The sequence below is a fragment of the Quercus robur genome, chromosome 4, assembly GCF_932294415.1.
Source record: "Quercus robur chromosome 4, dhQueRobu3.1, whole genome shotgun sequence".
Lineage (NCBI taxonomy): Eukaryota > Viridiplantae > Streptophyta > Magnoliopsida > Fagales > Fagaceae > Quercus > Quercus robur.
This window is the reverse complement of record NC_065537.1, coordinates 28,761,226-28,779,643: the sequence shown is the minus strand read 5'-3', so window position 1 is coordinate 28,779,643 and position 18,418 is coordinate 28,761,226. Positions and strand designations below refer to the sequence as shown.

The window sequence follows — 18,418 nt, the reverse complement described above, 5'->3', positions numbered from 1 at the left end:
AAGCTGCTGCAACTCCTCTCTGGTGATCCATGTACAGTCAGAATCAGGCCGTCCTCGCCAGCGAACCAAGAAGCGCTGAACTGTTCCATCCCTAGTGAAAAGAGACTGCTCATCCAAAATAACATCAATAATATCTTTATGTGCCTTTTGGAAACAAGATGGTGTAGGGCTAGGGATAGGGTTAGCCAAAGAAGAAGAGAGAGGATCATCAAAAGGGTCATAGGGAATAACTGCTGGACCTTTAAAAGCAAGTAAATCAGCAATATTAAAAGTAGAACTAATACCATAATCTGAAGGTATATCAATCACATAAGCATTAGGTCCAAGTTTCTTTAATACCTTGAATGGGCCAGCACTGCGGGCCTGCAGTTTCTTAACGGTTCCTGAAGGATACCGTTCAGGCCTAATACGAATCATAACATAATCTCCTACATCAAAGTCTAACTGACGTCGATGTAAATCAGCCTGAGTCTTATACTTAAGATTACTAGCATGAATTCGTTTGTTGATCTCTTTATGCAGCTCATGCATGTGACTAGCAAACTCTACTGCAGACACAGAAACCCTATCATGTGAGGACATTGGGAGAAGGTCTAAAGGTCTCCTAGGTGTATAACCATGAACAACTTCAAATGGGCTCATACCTATGGACCTATTGATTGAGTTATTGTAAGCAAATTGGGCTATAGGGAGTATAGATTCCCAAGTCTTACCATTCTCACCTATGAGACACCTTAAAAGATTTCCGAGACTCCTATTGACAACCTCAGTTTGACCATCAGTTTGAGGATCGTATGCTGTGGAGAATTTCAACTTTGTTCCCATCATGTGCCAAAGGGTCTTCCAAAAATAGCTCATGAATTTAACATCCCTATCTGACACAATTGATTTAGGCAACCCATACAACTTAACAATCTCATCAAAGAAAATCTTGGCTACCTTGGATGCATCAGACGTCTTAGAGCATGGAAAAAAGTGAGCCATCTTAGAGAACCGGTCTACCACTACAAGGATGGAATCAAACTTCCTAAGGGTACGGGGAAGACCTAGTATAAAGTCCATGCTGATATCCTCCCAAGGACGGTATGGAACTGGTAAAGGAGTGTAAAGGCCAGTATTTTGCTTGCAATGCTTAGCCAGTTGACATTGACGACATTGACCAATTATTTTGGCAACATCCCTCTTAAGGCTTGGCCAATAGAACTGCCTCTCTACCTCTTCAATTGTCTTATCACGTCCAAAATGTCCTGAAAGTCCTCCCGCGTGTACTTCCCAAACCAAAAAGTCTCTAACTGATGTGCGTGGGATACAAAGCTTATTGGCTTTAAACAAGTAGCCATCTCGGAGGATAAAATCATCAACAACCTGAAGATGCTCAGTCTTAAGTGTAGTGTACACTTCTCCAAAATCTGGGCAAGATTCATACTCTTCTTGCAACTTCTCAAACCCTATGACTTTTGTGCTCATCACAGAAAGTAAGGTGACTCGGCGACTCAAAGCATCAGCTACCTTATTCTCAACACCAGATTTATGTCTCAAAACAAAAGAGAATCTTTGCAAAAACTCAACCCAAGGGACATGTCGAGCATTTAATTTCTTTTGGGAATTGATGTGGCGGAGAGCATCATGATCCGAATAAATGACAAACTCATGGGGTGTCAAATAATGGCTCCAATATCTTAAAGCTTGTACCACAGCATAGAGTTCTTTGTCATATGTTGAATACTTCTTCTTAGCCTCATTTAATTTCTCACTAAAGTAAGCTATAGGGTGACAATCTTGGCTAAGAACTCCTCCTATGCCTACACCAGACGCATCACATTCCACTTCAAAGACCTTATCAAAGTCTGGTAGGCGCATCACCGGTGCTTCTGTCATCTTCTTCTTGATTTCTTGAAATGCTTTACCAGCAGCATTGGACCATTGGAATTCGCCTTGCTTCATACAATCAGTGATTGGTGTCATAATTGTACTAAATCCACGTATGAAGCGGCGATAGAAAGTTGCAAGCCCATGAAAACTGCGAACCTCATGAATGTTCTTGGGTTCGGGCCAATCCACTATGGCTTTGAAACTCCTTTAGATGAAACCACAAAACCTAAGAAAATGACACTATCTGTGAAGAAAGAGCATTTCTTTAGGTTGGCATACAAGTTTTCTCTCCTCAAAGTGGAACAAACTTGTTTAAGATGGTCCAAATGTTGCTCTTTTGAGTTACTATAAATGAGGATGTCATCAAAGTACACTACCACAAATTTGCCCATGAAAGGCCTTAGTACTTGTGTCATCATTCTCATAAAAGTACTAGGAGCATTTGATAACCCAAAAGGCATCACAAGCCACTCATATAGACCATCCTTTGTCTTAAAAGCAGTCTTCCATTCATCACCTGGGCGAATCCTAATCTGGTGGTATCCACTTTTCAAATCAATCTTCGAAAAGATTGTGGCTCCTGACATCATATCAAACATATCATCTAACCTAGGGATAGGAAAACGATACTTCACAGTTATCTTATTGATTGCGCGACTATCCACGCACATTCTCTAGGATCCATCTTTCTTTGGGGTCAAGAGTGCAGGGACTGCACATGGGCTTAAGCTTTCACGGACAAATCCTTTGTGCAAGAGCTCATCCACTTGTCTAACCATCTCATCATGTTGAGGAGGGCTCATTCTATAGTGGGGCAAATTTGGGAGTGCTGCTCCCGGGACAAGATCTATGGCGTGTTGAATATCACGCATAGGAGGCAATTGATTTGGGAGCTCCTTAGGGAAAACATCTTGGAACTCTTGAAGCACTGACCGTACTTCTTTTCTTGGTTCTTCAAAGTTGTCTAGTGCAATTTCCTTAACAACCAAAGCAAAGATGATGGAGTCTTGATTGACAGCTCTTTCAAGTTCTTTTGGACTAATGAGGTTCATACTTTGCTTTTTGGGCTCTTCTCTAGCCTTACTTGCACTAACAAACTTAGTTTTGACTGGGTTAAGCTTAATCCTTTGTCCATTGTGCATGAAGGAACAAGAGTTCGAGCGACCATAAAGAGTGACATCTAAATCATAGAGCCATGGCCGTCCCAAAATTATGTGTCCTACATCCATCGGAATCACATCACATGAAATCTGAGCCTTGTATGAGAGGATATGAATAGGAACAAGACACCTATCCTTGATGGTGATAGATGAATCATCTACCCAAGAAACCTTATAGGGCTTAGGATGGGCAACTAACTTCAAACCTAGGAGGGAGACAAGTTTAGAAGAAACTGCATTAATGCAACTTCCACTGTCAATGATAACCTTGCAATTTGTGGTTCCACACTTGACAAAGGTTTGGAAGATAGTATTTCTTTTCCAATCATCACTTTCTTCGGACTGTGCTAGAGCACACCTAACAACACTCATTACAGGAGTATCAAGACTACCTTTGTTGAGGTTATCAAAAGATGGTAGGGCTCTAATGCAAGCTAATTGGGTGGGATCATCCTCTCCTATTTCTACAATGTCTTCAATGTTAGGCTCATAGACTACTTCTTCTACCTCTTCCTCTCCATCCAATTCTTCAATCAACAAAGTCTTATTAGGACATTGGGCAGCCATATGACCAAAGCCTTGACACTTAAAGCACTGGATTCTAGAATTTGGCCTAAATGTCTCTCTAACCACACTCTTCCCTTTGTCTTCTGGGCGTAAGGGCCTATTGTTGGGATTGGGTCTAGTTTGAGGGCCTTGTTGGTATCTACCCTGAGGATTTTCTTCTATGTGTAAGGGTCTGTTGTTGAGATAAGGCCTATTTTGGGTACCTTGGAGGTATCTACCTTGGGGACCATCAAAATTGTTGCGAGGCAACATGCGATTGTCAAATCTCCTTCCACCTTGGGGCCTAGGGATCAGCTCTAAATCTTGCACTAAGGTATAAGCATCATCAAGAGTTGAGATTTGTCGAGCCACCAATTCTCTTTGAAGATCATAATTGAGACCTTTCCTAAATCTACTCAAGGTAATTGGCTCATCCTCAGTTGCATTGCTACGTATCCTGTACTCTTCAAATTGTTCTACATACTCAGTAGCAGACCTATTGTCTTGTCTCAAATCATGCCATTGATCCAACAAGTTTCCTTGATGAGAGACTGGGAAGTACTTTTCATTGAGCTTGGCCTTCATTTCTTCCCAAAGAGTTATGGGTGGTTGGCGGGTCTTACGGAGGTGGTTGACAACACTATCCCAATGGAGTTTTGCTCTTCCTACAAGTTTCATTTTGGCAAACCTAACCTTTCTATCCTCAGACAGTTCATACCACTCAAAAAAATGATCCATCTCTCGCACCCAATCATTGTAGACCTGAGGGTTCCTAACACCATCGAAGGTAGGGGCCTCTACTTTGATATGCTTAGCGGAGTTGTCTTCATTGTCTTTATGGTCTTGCCTAGGGTGAGGGCCATGCCTATTATTATTTCTTCCATTATGTGCATTTTCCTCGTCATACCTAGCCTCTAAGTGGCCTAGACGGGTAGTAAGCTCTGCAATGGCTTGTCTTAATTCATCTTGGGGAGGAGGATCCATGTTTAGGTGGGATTGTGGACTAGACTGGGGTTCAGAACTAGACTCTGATTTGGAATGAGACTGATCTTCAGAACTAGTTACTAGACGACCACTACGCAAATGCATGCAAAGAGATCAACAAACTAATTCTAGCAAGTGAATAGTAAGGATAATACTCAAGTTAAATTATATGAGAAGAGAAGTCATGAATTCCACAGGTTGTTGCATTCAAGCAGTACTAGCTTCAACAAGAATTAAATTAAAAGGACCTAATTATGACAATGTGATTAGGCTAGTTCAACCACTAATACTGAGAAGTAATTACTTTAAAGGATTTTTTTTTTTTTTTTTTTTTTTTTGTCTTTTTTTTTTTTTTTTTTTTTTTTTTTTGGCTAAAATAAAATGCTGAAAGAAAATAAACCAGCAGCTAAAATAACAAAGTCATGTGGAAGTTTAAGCAAAACAAAGGACAAAGGCAGTAGCATGTGACTGATATAAAATTGAGGCACATAGTAGATATATTGATATTAAATCTGAAAATGCATTTCAATCCATTAAGTTTGGAAAGCCCACACCTTGGTTGGGCTGACTTAGCAATCTGGGCCTCACTGGACAGTGGGTCACGCTACTAGTCAATGGGGAAATTGGGCCTCACTTGTTGGTCTTCACGTGGAGTGCACTGACCTTCCTGAAGCTTCTGCTTAATCTGACCTGAGTTTTTTTTTTTTTTTTTTTTTTTTTAATATAATAATACAATAAAGAAAGAACTAGAATATAAAGTTAACGTGTAATCTGCCAAGTCCAAAAACTAAACACCGAAACTAGAGAAACAAAGGGAAACTAAAAGAGAAGAAGTGGTGGAGCAAAGCACGAAGCATCTTTGGGGTCGACGGCGAAGAGATGGCTGGGCTCGTCGGCGATGACTGTCAGCGGCACTTGAAGGTGGAGATCGGAGCTGGTGAGTCAGATCTCAGAACTCGAGAAGCGGTATGGTGGAAGCGAAGTGACTGCGTATCGGCGGCGGGTTGTGCGACGGCATCATTCTATTGGTGGGATCAGCGGCTTTGATGGTGGGCTTTCAACTCTCTTCTATCTCTGTCTCTGGTCTGGTGGGAGTGAAGTTGTGAATCTGAAATTTTTTTTTTTTTTTTTTTTTTTTTTTGATCAGAGGCGGGCACGGATGGTGGTCAACGGTTTGGGTGCTGGCTTCTCTGTTGGCTTGGGAATGAAAAACTCATGTGGGGCTGTAGGGTATATACGGATTGCCGGGGCTGGTTTGCAGATCTCGTGAGGCAGGGACTTGGGTTGCTTTGGTTTGCAAATCTCGTGGGGTAAGTATTTGAGTAACGGCATGTCTGGAAGTTGATTTGTTTGTTGATGGTGAGTGTGGGTGTGGGATGTCAGTCGTGTTTTTGGTTGCTGAGAGGAGAGATCGGGTTTGGGCTCTGATACCAAGTTGATGCAGGACAACCTAGGCTTCCCACCTAGATTAGTCCTACCGTAAAACCTTAGGCTTCCCACCTAAGGTGTTTGGAATCACCACCAAACAATTCAATGAAAATAATCTCAATAATAATAATAATCTGTCCAATACAAAAGGAACCGTCTGAAACTTTATATAAGCTTCCAGGAATCATAATGATAAAGATAAACTCTTCTAAACAAATCCTAAACAATCTCAAATACTAGTACGATAATCCTAACAATCTCAAATACTGATCCAATACTAAAGATAAACCCAAATAAAGATAACATAAATGATAAAGATAATCTCCACAGATGTGTCATCGTGTGGTGTCCGCACCACACAGTCACACATTATATAGTAGTAGAACAAAGCACAGTACATGAAGAACACTCCTACACCAGAAGAGAGAGAAAATCACGACTCCAACACTAGAAGTGAAAAAAAAAAAAATCATCCATTGATCCTTTCAAAAAGGGATATTAAACTAGCATAATATTATAACATATCAGGAAGAAATGCCTAATCCCATGCTTAATCTAGGCATTATTAAAGACATTTAATTTCTTCTATTTGTTTCACGCCTCTGCAATTCGCAAAAAAAATTCTTTAGCTCACCATTTTAAGCCTTGATAACATAAGAAAAGTTATTACAAGAAGGTTGTGGGTTTTAATAAGATGACAATTTCTGTTTAGTATTTTGATAATGAATGAGAAATGAAAATCCAATTTTACAATCAGCTATGATAATCTCCTCAAAATTAATAAAAAGGTCAACATAAAATCTCCATGCATTTTTAATAGAAGTATTTGGGGACTGAATGATATCAAAGTAAATGAATAGGACATACTACTTAACGTAGTCTTATAATCAAAACTAAATACCCCTTACTTGATCTCTACTTGGTCTGCCTCTATGAATCCCCAAACTAATGAAAGCACTTTTTATCAATTGCAATTCCCTAATGACTTCCTCCATACTCATTCTCTCTTTTGGGGATTCCAATGAACATAAGATTCCAATGTTAAGAATTGAGAGTGAGCACTTTTGCATGTCAACATCAATATACCTTGAATCCTCAATATTATTAGCTTCTTCTACTTCAATTTCATTATCATTGTCATCTTTTTCTATTGCCATCATTACCAATTCTTCAACTTCTCTTGGCAAAAACATTGGGTCAAAAGCTTGAGCCAGTCTTTTTGGTAATGTCATCTTAACAAAATTATGGAGATTCAAACCATCTTTAAACATATCATCAGTGGGCATCCTTCGTGTAAACATTTCCAGCATGAGAACTCCATATATAGCTATATACATCCCCCTCATGAGTTGATGCCTTACCACCCATGCCAAAATCTACAACTCATGGAATGGAAGGAAATAAGGCAATTTCTATCTATAATGAAGTGGATTAAGGTCTATAAAATGCAAATTCAAAGAAAATGAAATGAATCTATATAGAAAAATAATATGACATATGATATTACTTCTGCAATGGAAGGAAAATGAACGAAACTTTACCCCAAGGGGCCAAATTACTTTTTTTTTTCTTGCATGTTCAATTTGATTGAAATATATGCATACAAAGAAGATATAAAGCTTAGCCAAAGCATCGAATGTCCATTGCCAAATTAACTTATGAATTTCTCAGAGTATGAATTTTTTTTTGCTATTAAATATTTTATTTTATTTTATTTTAAATTTTATGTAAAATTAATCATGTGCTTGTTTGTACTCAAGTGAATATTTGTTATAAGAGACAAAGAAATAGTAAGCAAGAGAGTAAGTTAATATGTTTATACTAATTTTACAAATATTAAAAAGCTTATATGCTCAAATATACAAGTAGTATATTCTTATCTTTTGATAAAGTGACAAAGCGAAAGGCAACATATTATAGGATTGTTAAGGATTTAGAACTAAATAAGAGAGGTTATACCTAGAGCAACATAGCTGATAGATCCTTTTAACCCAATTGTACTAGTACATTTCTGGGAAGAATCATTGGTGCTTGTGAGGAGTCTTGCTAAACCAAAGTTGCTTACATGAGCAATCATCTCACTATCGAGAAGAATATTGCTTGGCTTTAAATCACAATGTATGATTTGTTGCTGACACTGATTGTGCATATAATTTAATGCAGAAGCCACATCAATCGTAATAATTATTCTTTGAAGAAAGCTCAAATTTTTTGATTGATTTTTGCAATCTGTCATTGGATGTAGCCACATATCTAAGCTCTCATTTGTCATGAATTCAAATACAAGAGCTTTAAATTCATTGCCATTATAATTGATACTAGAGCAACATGTTAAGATCTTCACAATCAGTGCTGGCCATTTCTTAAGACATTGCATTCCGCTACAAAACTCTTGGTAGCTCCTTTAGTTTGAAGGTTTAGGACTTTCACTACAACTAAACATTTCTTCTTGATTAAGAACTCCTTTGTAAACTAATCCAAAACTACCAAATTCAATCAAATTGTTGAGGGAAAATCCATTAGTTGCTCGATGAAGCATTTTGTATGAAATTGTTGGAAGGAGATCCATCTTTGAGACTATAGAAGATGAAACTAGGACAAATGCAACCACACAAAAAGTTGTGGTTCTTGATCTAGAAGCAAGGGACTTTCTTGATTTTGTAACTTCAGGGCATGTTGGTAGTTGCAACTGTGGAATACCCCAACAAAGCTTATTGTTTCTAATAATTGATGTTGCATTTACATTTTTGAAAACTCCAACTGTTGGTAGTGTGCCCTCAATATCATTGAATGAAATGTTCAAATATTTTAAAATTAAAAGTTTCTCTAGACCCTTTGGAATAAATCCTAATAAGTTGTTTCGCGAAACATCCAGAAGTTCAAGGCCTTTCAAAGAAGCCATGGATGAAGGTATGATTCCTTCAAAGGAATTCCCTTGCAAGTAGAGATTTTTTAAATTCACTAAATTTCCAATTGTTGCGGGAATTTCATTAGACAAGCTGTTTTCAGAGACATCTAGAAACTTGATATTTTTCATATTGCCTAGTTCAACCGGTAATTTGCCACTAAATGAATTGTGTGATAAATTGAGTAATAGCAACAAAGAAAAAAGAGAAAAAACCTGTTGAGGTATAACTCCACGAAGATAATTTTGTGAAACATCCAATTGTTGTAAACTTCGGCAGTTACCAAAACTTGGAGGTATGCTTCCTTCTAAATTGTTTTGAGATAGGTCCAACATAACCAATTGAGTGAGGTTGCCCATGGAGCTTGGGATTTGCCCTGACAATTTGTTCCCTGATAAAGACAATCCTTGCATCTTCTGAAACTTCCCAAAATAAGTAGGTATCACACCTGTGAAAATATTCTCATCCAAGTGCAAGAGAATTAAGTTGACAAGATTCTGCAACGCTATAGGAATCGTTCCAGATATTTAGTTGCCTTCTAAATATAATGCATTAAGTTGTGTCGACAAGTTGCCTATAAAATTGGCAAAACACCTTCGAATTGGTTTATTGCAATTATCGGCACTTCCAATTTGCTATAGTTTCTTAAAGACATTAAGAGGTCCAAATCCCTTCCTAATTTATTGTGACCTAGATCTAGTAGGTATCCCAAATTAGTCGAAACTGATCCCACCAAGTTGTTATATGCTAGTTCAATTATTTGAAGCTTAGATGCGTTGCATAAAGAACCAGGGATTGGCCCAACAAATTTATTACCACTAATTTCAAATAATTTGAGATTAGGGAGAGTGAGGCCTATGTTTGCTGGAAGAGCGCCACTAAGTTGGTTGAATTCAAATCCTAATACGCTCATATATGATAAATTGTAAAAAGAGGATGGGACCATACCGTTCAGCATATTGGATCCAACTACGAAAAATGATAAGCTTTTCAAACGACCTACGAAAAATAAGTTATTAAAGGTTGCTGAAAATAATTGGAGAAACGAAAGATTTCCTAACAAAGGTGGGATTCTTTCTGTCAAATTGTTTTCAGCAACCAGAAAATAAAGAAGCTTTGACAAAGAGCCAAGATCCATTGGGATTTTCCCAATAAGTTTGTTCCGTGATAAGCCAATTACCTTGAGTTCAGAGCAGTTGGTCAAGCTGGCTGGAATTTCTCCTCCCAGCGTGTTATTAGGAAGATTGAAATGTCACAGTCGAAACAAATGACCAACTTCCTTTGGAATTTCACCATAAAAGCTGTTGTCTTGGAGGTTGATGGCTGTAAGAAAGGTGAGGTTTCCAATGAAAGGTGTAATGGTTCCACGCAATTTATGCCCCTGTAGTGCCAAGGTCGTGACTCTTTGATGGTGGCGGCCGCATGTAATTGCATACCAATTGCAGAACTGAATAGAATAATTTCATAAGCTCAAGACAGCAGCTGGGGCATTAGTAATGGATTCTTTGAATTTGAGCAAAGCCAAACGGCCAGTCTCGTTTGTTGGAGTGGCAGAAGAAGTGGTAGGATGCAAGCATAGTAGGGTAAAGAGTAGAATCATATCAGGATGGCCATGGGTAGGGTATGGATCGGTATACCCATACCCTACCCGAACAGCTTACTCACCCGAATATCAATATCCATTTATTTATTTATTTAAATCCAAAACATTTTAAATTAAAAACTAACCAATTCTTCCTAAAAAAAAACTAACCAATAGTTTTATCACCCCTCCACGTGTATTTTTTCCCACTCTTTGGCCTGTTACTGTATATATATATATATATATATATATATATATATATATATAAATAGGGTCCGTTTGGATTGAGTTTATTGTTACTGAAAATGAAAACTGAAAACTGAAAACTGAAAATACTGTAGCAAAATAATTTTTAAATGTGTAAATAGTACCGTGGGACCCATTTTTAATATTTTTTAATACGTGAACAGTGTCAGCATGGTACGTGAACAGTATATTTACTGTTCATAACAGTAAAATTTGTCCCCCCAAAAGTCAACAAATGCGGGCCAGAAAAAAAAAAAAAAAAAGAAAAAAAAAAAAGGAGAAAACGTGAATGGAGAAAACGCAAACGCAGAACGCCCTCATATTATCTCCTCAACCAACAGAAACTTAGCTCCACCTTAGTCGTTAAAAGAAAATCCAAAAGTAAAATCAGAACACAAAATTTTTTGAGCAAGCAAACAAAGATTGAGAGAGAGAGAGAGACCGTGGAGAAGGTTGTAAACGCAATTGGAGATTTGGAGGAAGGTAAGGGCGGAAACGACGGCGACGGGAGTGATACCATCGTAGCATGGAGACATAGTGGAGATGAGAGAGAGATCAGCTAGTCTGACCAAGGTGGAGTAGCGTGATTTCGTTCTTCTTGATGGTCCGCCTCCATCACTGTTGCCAGAGTCGGTGAATCTTTCCGATAACTGAAAGAATCCTCTTCGGTGAAAAAACGGTGATTTCATTCCTTTGCAATCACATCCGATGGAATCACCATCTTCACCACCTTCGACGAAGAAGACGACGGCTTCTTTTCCATGAACTTCTTCACCATTGTGGCTAAGTTGGGATTTGAAGGCTTGGATTTGGTGTGGGGAAGACAGATCAGACGGCTTGGAGGACTTGACATTTGACAATGAGTGCTTTTTTTTTTTATACAGAGTGATTTTGTCTTTTGACGACAGAGTGGGTTTTTTTTTTTGTTTTTGGCGGGTCAGGTTTGGATAATATCCATATCCTACCTGAACAATTCGGGTAATATTCATACCCTACCCAGTTAAAGTCTACCCATGAAGAACTGGGTATTATCCGGAACATTTGAATCGGATAGGGTTGGATATCCATTACCCAATGGGTATAGCCATCCCTAATCATACGGAGGTATGTAGAGCATAATGTAGGAAATTTGGGGTTGTGAAGCTTCATTGGTTTGGACATGTGCAAGTTTGTATTATATATGGGCTCTTATAGTTATGGCGTAGACGTAAATTGTACACTTTTGAAATGATGACATAGACAAATATTTTCCTGCCTTAGTTGACGGTCAAGCAAGTGAAAGTTTGGTTGCTCTACTTAATTATTTTGCTTTTAAAATGATGACATACACAAACATTTTCCATTATGATTAATTATTATGATTTCACTTTCCTGGGAGTACATTCATTATTTTTAAATACTAAATCCTAGAAAAAACTTACTAATTGAAAAATAGCATCAATGCAATTCTAGAGTGTAGGAGTAATTCTTAGGTACTCCGAAGTATAGAGAATTGTGCTCCCTCCTCTCACATTTATGGTGAGGTTCATTTATTAAATTCAAGATGAGGTCCACTATGAATGTGAGAGGAGGGAGCACAATTTCTTTATGCTTCAAGAGTGCCTAAGAATTTTCCAAAGTGTAGAGCAACCAGAGCAGAGTTTGGTTGCTCTAAACTCTCGTAGTGCATTAATGCCATTTTTATATTGGTAAATTTTTTCTAGGATTTAGAATTAATAAATTATGAATGAGCTCCCAAGAAAGTGAAAGTAGAATAATTAATCATAATGGAAATTTAGAAAACAAACCTTAGTTAACGTGGGTGGAGCATACACTACCCTCAACACCGTTTGTTTTGTGTCATAATATTGACTCTCTTCATTTTATCCCTTATTTTTCTATTCTATTCTAATTTGTATTTTATCACTAAGAATATCATATTTTGTTGAACAAATTACACATATTACTTCTTGGTATAATAAAATATTAATTATAAATTATAAATAAAATTAATAGTTAATAGTTAATGGATTTAGTCATTATTACATTGAACTTTTTTTTTTGAAAAGTACATCGAACTTTTTATATATAAAAAAATCATTAAATATTTTTAAGTCTAAACTTTCCCTCATATGTGTGACGCAAGGGAAACCTTGTATGAATGCATAATATGCATAGAAATAGTAAAATGATAATATAATCTAATATACTATTTTCTTAAGTTGAGAGAAACTTTGTGAAAAAAGTTTGGGAGCATATCACATCGATAGCAAGTAGCAACTACTCTTAGGAAGCATTTTTCTTAGTTGTGATGTGCATTGATGTGATGCATATAATGATAACTAGTCGTTAACCTGTGCTATGCATGGGAAAGTTTGACAATTATATTTTAATATATTATACATATTTGTTTTCTTTATTAAGTACTAATAAATAAATAAAAGTCAATTAATTTCATATTAACATGATATAATATTATATATGTTATTTCTAGAGTATATATGAACAAATAAATCAAGGTTAATAGTAACTTGAGGGTTATTTCATAGGTTCCTATAACAATTTCCACATTAAATTTGCAATAATATAACAACAAAAACTACATACAGATAAATACGAAAATAATTTGTTTATGCTTGTATGCTTCCACTTCTCATGGATGGAAATCTTCATTACTTTGCTATACATTCTATAGAGGGATTGTATTTTTGTATAATGTAGTCTCATTTTTCACCTCAAGGCAAAGTTAAACATGGTCCTAAAGAGCAACCAAAAGTTGTTTTCAAGCCCTTAGTGGTACCCTAGATACTCCCAAAAGTGCAGCTTATATGCCTTGAAAAAGGAAATAACTTATTAACTTCCTTGGCAATAACAAACAATAAAAAAGACCTCTGTATGAAAATGTCCACTTAACAAAATAATAATCATATTCTTTAGTTTCACTAATCCGTAGTTGAAAAAAAGTGAGGTTTTAATATTAGAGAAAATACATTTTCCACCAGTTTCTTCCCTCACCCTTTTAATAAAATCCTCCATATTGTAATTAATGCAAACATTAGCTCCACGATCGTTCCAAGCAGCTAATTTTTCATCATTCCTTGCCAAACACAATCTAAAATACATTATACATGGAAACTAAACTTATGCATGCATTAGAAGAAAAGTGATATTGCATGGTCAGCAACAATATTGAATTGCAAATGTACCAATACTCCTGTGAAAATGAAGTTTTAATATTCATCCGTTATGCATTGGAGGTACCATATATCATACATTGTTGTTAATACTATCATCAATCACATATATTTTCTAACTTCTCTTATCACATATATTTTAGATTTTATGGGGGGAAAATTAAAAGAGAAAATGTGTGTGTGTGTGTGTGTGTTTTTTTTTTTTTTAAAAAAAAAAATTTATTTAGAAAGAGCTACAACAGCGACCTTCTCAGCTGGACCATGTTGTCCTTTATTTTATGGTTGTAGTCAATGAAATCAACACTAAGCAAGCTAGAATTTTAGTTCAAGTTGATTAGATGATGCGTGTGAAGAGTGGCAAAAAAATATCTTTGAATGTAAAATAGGATTCCACTCATCATATCATAACTTAAAGATAGGACAAAGTTTAGCTACAAAATTGGTTGTAGCTTTAGGCTACAAACTCACTCAATAAAATAAATATTACTATATATTTTGAAAATCTAACCATTGAATTACATGTTCTTTACGCTCTTAATACACATGTCAATTTTCGTGTCAATCGGAAATTATTTACTATATAATCTATAATCTTATATTTTATGCATAATTTTAAATTACAAAAGCTTGCAATTTAAAAATTTATTGATGACATAGCTATTGATCTTTAATTTTCTTGAAATTTTGCAAACATGGAGGATATAAAAAAAAGACATAATCCAATGCTGGATTTTTCAAAATTCACTTCCAATAAAAAGATATTGAGTGAGTTTGTAGCCTAACACTACAATTAATTTTGTAGCTAAACTTTGTCTCTTAAAGATTACTTCCAAATAGCTCTGTTACGTTAGTGAAGTCAGTAACAGAAAGCATAGCGATGTGAAGGTCTATTGGCATATTAGAGACTTGCAGTAGAATTTAACTTGCCATTTTCTTTATGCCTAACATCATAAAGAGAAAAACTTGACTTAATATACAAAGAAAATAGAACCTTGGAAAGAGAAAAACTTTTGGATAAAATAGTATTAAAATTACTACAACTTGAATCAAACCAAAAATTACGCCCATGACAAACTAAACACTTTACAATTGAATAGATACAACATAGCCTCCCCTAACAATACTTTGCCACTAAACACCTTTGCGTTTTTCTAAATCCAAATATATATTTATATATATATATATATATATATATATATATAGCCAGCCCAAGCCAACTTGAATAATGAGGAATTACATTTAGGATGTAATCAATTGAGATTTGAGGACTAATTTGTACATGAGTTTTGACATCTAACATGATTTATATCTATTAATAAACCAATAATCCACAGATTGGAAAAAAAAATCTTAAAAATTATTAATTTCAAAAAATTTTCTAAAATTAGAATGTAGCATAAAACCAAGAATGCACAATCCAAACATAAAATCAAAAGGTGTATGAATGAACACATTAGATAGTCCAAACAATTATATTTCCACCATTCAAAACCAAGACAGCATATCCCCAGTCTGCATAATGCAGAAATGCACACCTCAGGTACAATGTCTAAGATATTTATGATTATTGTGATAAATAAAAGTAAATAAACATAAATATAGAACTTAGTGGGTCATCATCAAATAGTTCATGATAGTTAATCTATACTATAATCCCAACACCTGTATAGGCTTGTAAACTAACATAAGTGCAAAAATGTCATGTAAAACCAGTTGCTCTTAGAGGCCTTTTGTCGAACACCTAGCAGATATAACCAAGAAATAGAACTTGGTTAATCTAGAGGTGCTGTAATAGAGGAAATCAATATTTCCAGTATCGAAAGAATATTTAGAATAGTGGAATCTACAAATTAGAAACATGTTGATACCTCCTATTAGAAGCAATAAGATTTTGATCTTCACTATTTAGATCAAAAGAAGAATTGCTAAGCATGAAAAGCCATAAAATGTTGGCTTCAAGAAGATTTATATGCTTGCACAATAGTGATGGTGACCAATGGAAAAGGCTAACCGTTATAATAGTACTTTTTTCTGCTTTGCTTCTGCTTCTCTATTTCATCAATAGACATGATCTCTATTTCAAGTAATTTAGCCTCAACATTGCAAGTGAAGGCTGTGGCCAACCCTAGGAGTATATTTCTGCAGGGAGTAAGGAAATCAATTAAGATAGCCCATTTAGTTGCACATTCTATAATCTCTACATCTTTGTATTACATCAACCCCTCTAATTCACAAAGCCTACAATTGTCTTTCAAAATTATATACCAAATGGCTAGGACCAAGTCCAAGTTCAATTTCAATCCCACAATCGATACTCAAGCAAATCAGTAAAAATCTCCAAGGTATGACCTCACATTCACATACCCACAATTCATTTCCAAATTTACGCTCAAGAACACCAAGCCACCTCTAAATTAGACCCAAATTCATTATCAATGAAAACTTTTAAATTTGCAGAGAAATTCCCAAACTTTAATGTTAATGCACAAAGCCACCATAAATGAATCATAAAAAAAATGTACATATTTCTTAGTTTTCTCTAAACTTTCAAATACACTTGAAATCCCTAATGGAACCCAATAAAAATTATTATAAAAAAATTCCTTTTGAATTTTAAATTTATCTGTAAATCAAAGGCTCACAAATCAGTGCCTACACAAAAACCTTAAACAAAAATCCAAATTTACAAAGGGAAGGAAACCACATTAAAATTGCAATAATATAACAACAAAAACCACTATTAGAAATTGAACTAGGAAATTTTGGGGTAACACTCCCTTGGATGTGTGGAAACTGGAGAGGGACTTTCCCATCGATCCAGGATGGTTTGTTCTTGAAGAGGTATGATAAGGCAGCCTAGAGAGAAGAAGGCTTTTAGAAGAGAGTGAGAGAGAGAAACAAAGAGAGGAGCGTATAGAGAAAAAAGAAGAAGAAGATATCTGTAAACTGTTAGGATTATATATATATATATATATATATATATAGTTCTTTTATTGGGAATATGAAACGGGTTTGTAAATACTACCCAAGATTCAGAACGTTCTAATGAATCAGAACATTGTTTCTTTAAATTAACATAGGCTACTAACCACCAACGTTACTAAGAATATCAAAACGTTTAAACCACTAATGAAAGGTCACTTGTTTTCAGGTGTTTTAAATGTAAACGTAGCTGGTACAATAAGGTAGTGGCGGAGGCAGAATTTTAGTCTAGAGGGGGCAAAATTAAAAGATGATATTAAGAGTGAAATTAATCTAAAAAATATTAACCAACAATAATAATAAAATAAATAAACAGTTGTAAGCAAATATGAATATATTTCATATTATTAAAATAAATAAACAAAAATAACCAATTCATAGCTACTAAAAAATTTATAAACTGATGGAGTAAGAATGTGATTAGTGTTACTTAAAAAATATAATGAATAAATGTTAGAAATTATTTTTTGTGATTGGTGACATGCCAATTTGTAAGATATAAATAGTAAAATTTGTAATATCTTTAGCATCATTCAAGAATAAAATGCTGTGAAAAATATCATAAATATTAAAAATAGTGTAAATAATGATATAAAATAAAAAATAAAAAATAGTGAAATAGGTGCAAGTTGCAGTAGGACAAGACAAAAGCAATGGTTTGATAACTTTCAACCAAGTAGAAGTCCTTTTTTTCAATTTTTTTTTTCCTCCATGTCATAATGTAACTTTAGACTACTATTACTAAAATTTGTTAGGAGAAGTCAGGGGGGGCAGGTGCCCCCCCTCGCCCCCCTCTGGCTCCGCCAGTGCAATAAGGAGTGGTGTTTTATATTATATATAGATAGATATAGATTTCTAATATTAATATAGTGTGAGGAGAGGAAGAGATGAAGGAGTTAGAAAGCCAAACTTTAGCATTCGGAAGCTGAAGGGTTGCCACTTGAGATTGTAACCCTGGAACAAAAAGGGTTGCTATTTGAAATTGTAACCGTGAAATACAAAAATGGTTGCCGTCTAAAATTGTAACTGTGAAAGAGATAGGGTTGGAAATTATTTTCTTTTTATTAGGATTTTTAAATTTAGAAAAACTATTTCTAAATTGTAGGACAAATTCAGAAAAAAAAAGTAATGACATGGCTGTTGATGTGGCTCAACCTGAGCATAGCAACATTAAATGCTACGCTTCAGTTTTTAGTAATAATATATAGATATAGATGTGACATTAAGGTTTTTAGTTTTTTTTTTTTTTAATATTATCATAATCTAAAATTACAAAATATATTACATTATCTTAATCTCATCACCTTCCTAAATAATGTAATGTTGTATTCTTACATTAAGATTATATTAATGTAAGATTACAATAATGTAACATTATGGTGTAATGTAATATTAATTTTGATCTTACTCAATGCACTTCTCTCTCTCTCTCTCTCTCTCTCTCTCTCTCTCTCTCTCTCTCTCTCTCTCTCTCTCTCTCTCTCTCTCTCTCTCTCTTGATGAGTTAAGGTCTACTGCATATTTCATTAGTTTCATATG

General features: G+C 35.3%; 2 protein-coding genes across 3 annotated transcripts in view; both read right to left on the bottom strand.

Moving 5' to 3' along the window:
• Window positions 1-18,418, bottom strand: part of LOC126721078 (wall-associated receptor kinase-like 8) — a 75,524-nt gene that overhangs the window by 35,741 nt on the left and 21,365 nt on the right. The gene's annotated exons all lie outside the window — the stretch shown is intronic.
• On the bottom strand, window positions 6,693-10,457 carry LOC126721081 (receptor kinase-like protein Xa21). Of its 2 annotated transcripts, none has more exons than XR_007653803.1 (2): window positions 10,077-10,457; window positions 6,693-7,366 (listed from the first exon to the last, which is right to left on the bottom strand). XR_007653803.1 is itself a non-coding variant. In XM_050424082.1 (2 exons), exons 1-2 carry the CDS (start codon window positions 9,307-9,309, stop codon window positions 6,884-6,886), a joined length of 681 nt encoding a protein of 226 aa, XP_050280039.1. In that variant the 5' UTR covers window positions 9,310-9,454; the 3' UTR covers window positions 6,695-6,883. The 2 variants fall into 2 exon arrangements, 1 of the variants encoding a protein (XP_050280039.1); XM_050424082.1 differs by lacking the exon at window positions 10,077-10,457 and adding an exon at window positions 9,112-9,454 and having other exon boundaries at window positions 6,695-7,366.

Bases quoted from the DNA above. Each gene is read 5' to 3' on its own strand.
- LOC126721081 (XM_050424082.1), bottom strand. From the start codon at position 9,309: ATGCAAGGATTGTCTTTATCAGGGAACAAATTGTCAGGGCAAATCCCA. The intron at 7,367-9,111 runs GTTTTTTCTCTT...CATGAGTTGTAG, and splicing joins GTGGAGTTATACCTCAACAG to ATTTTGGCATGGGTGGTAAG.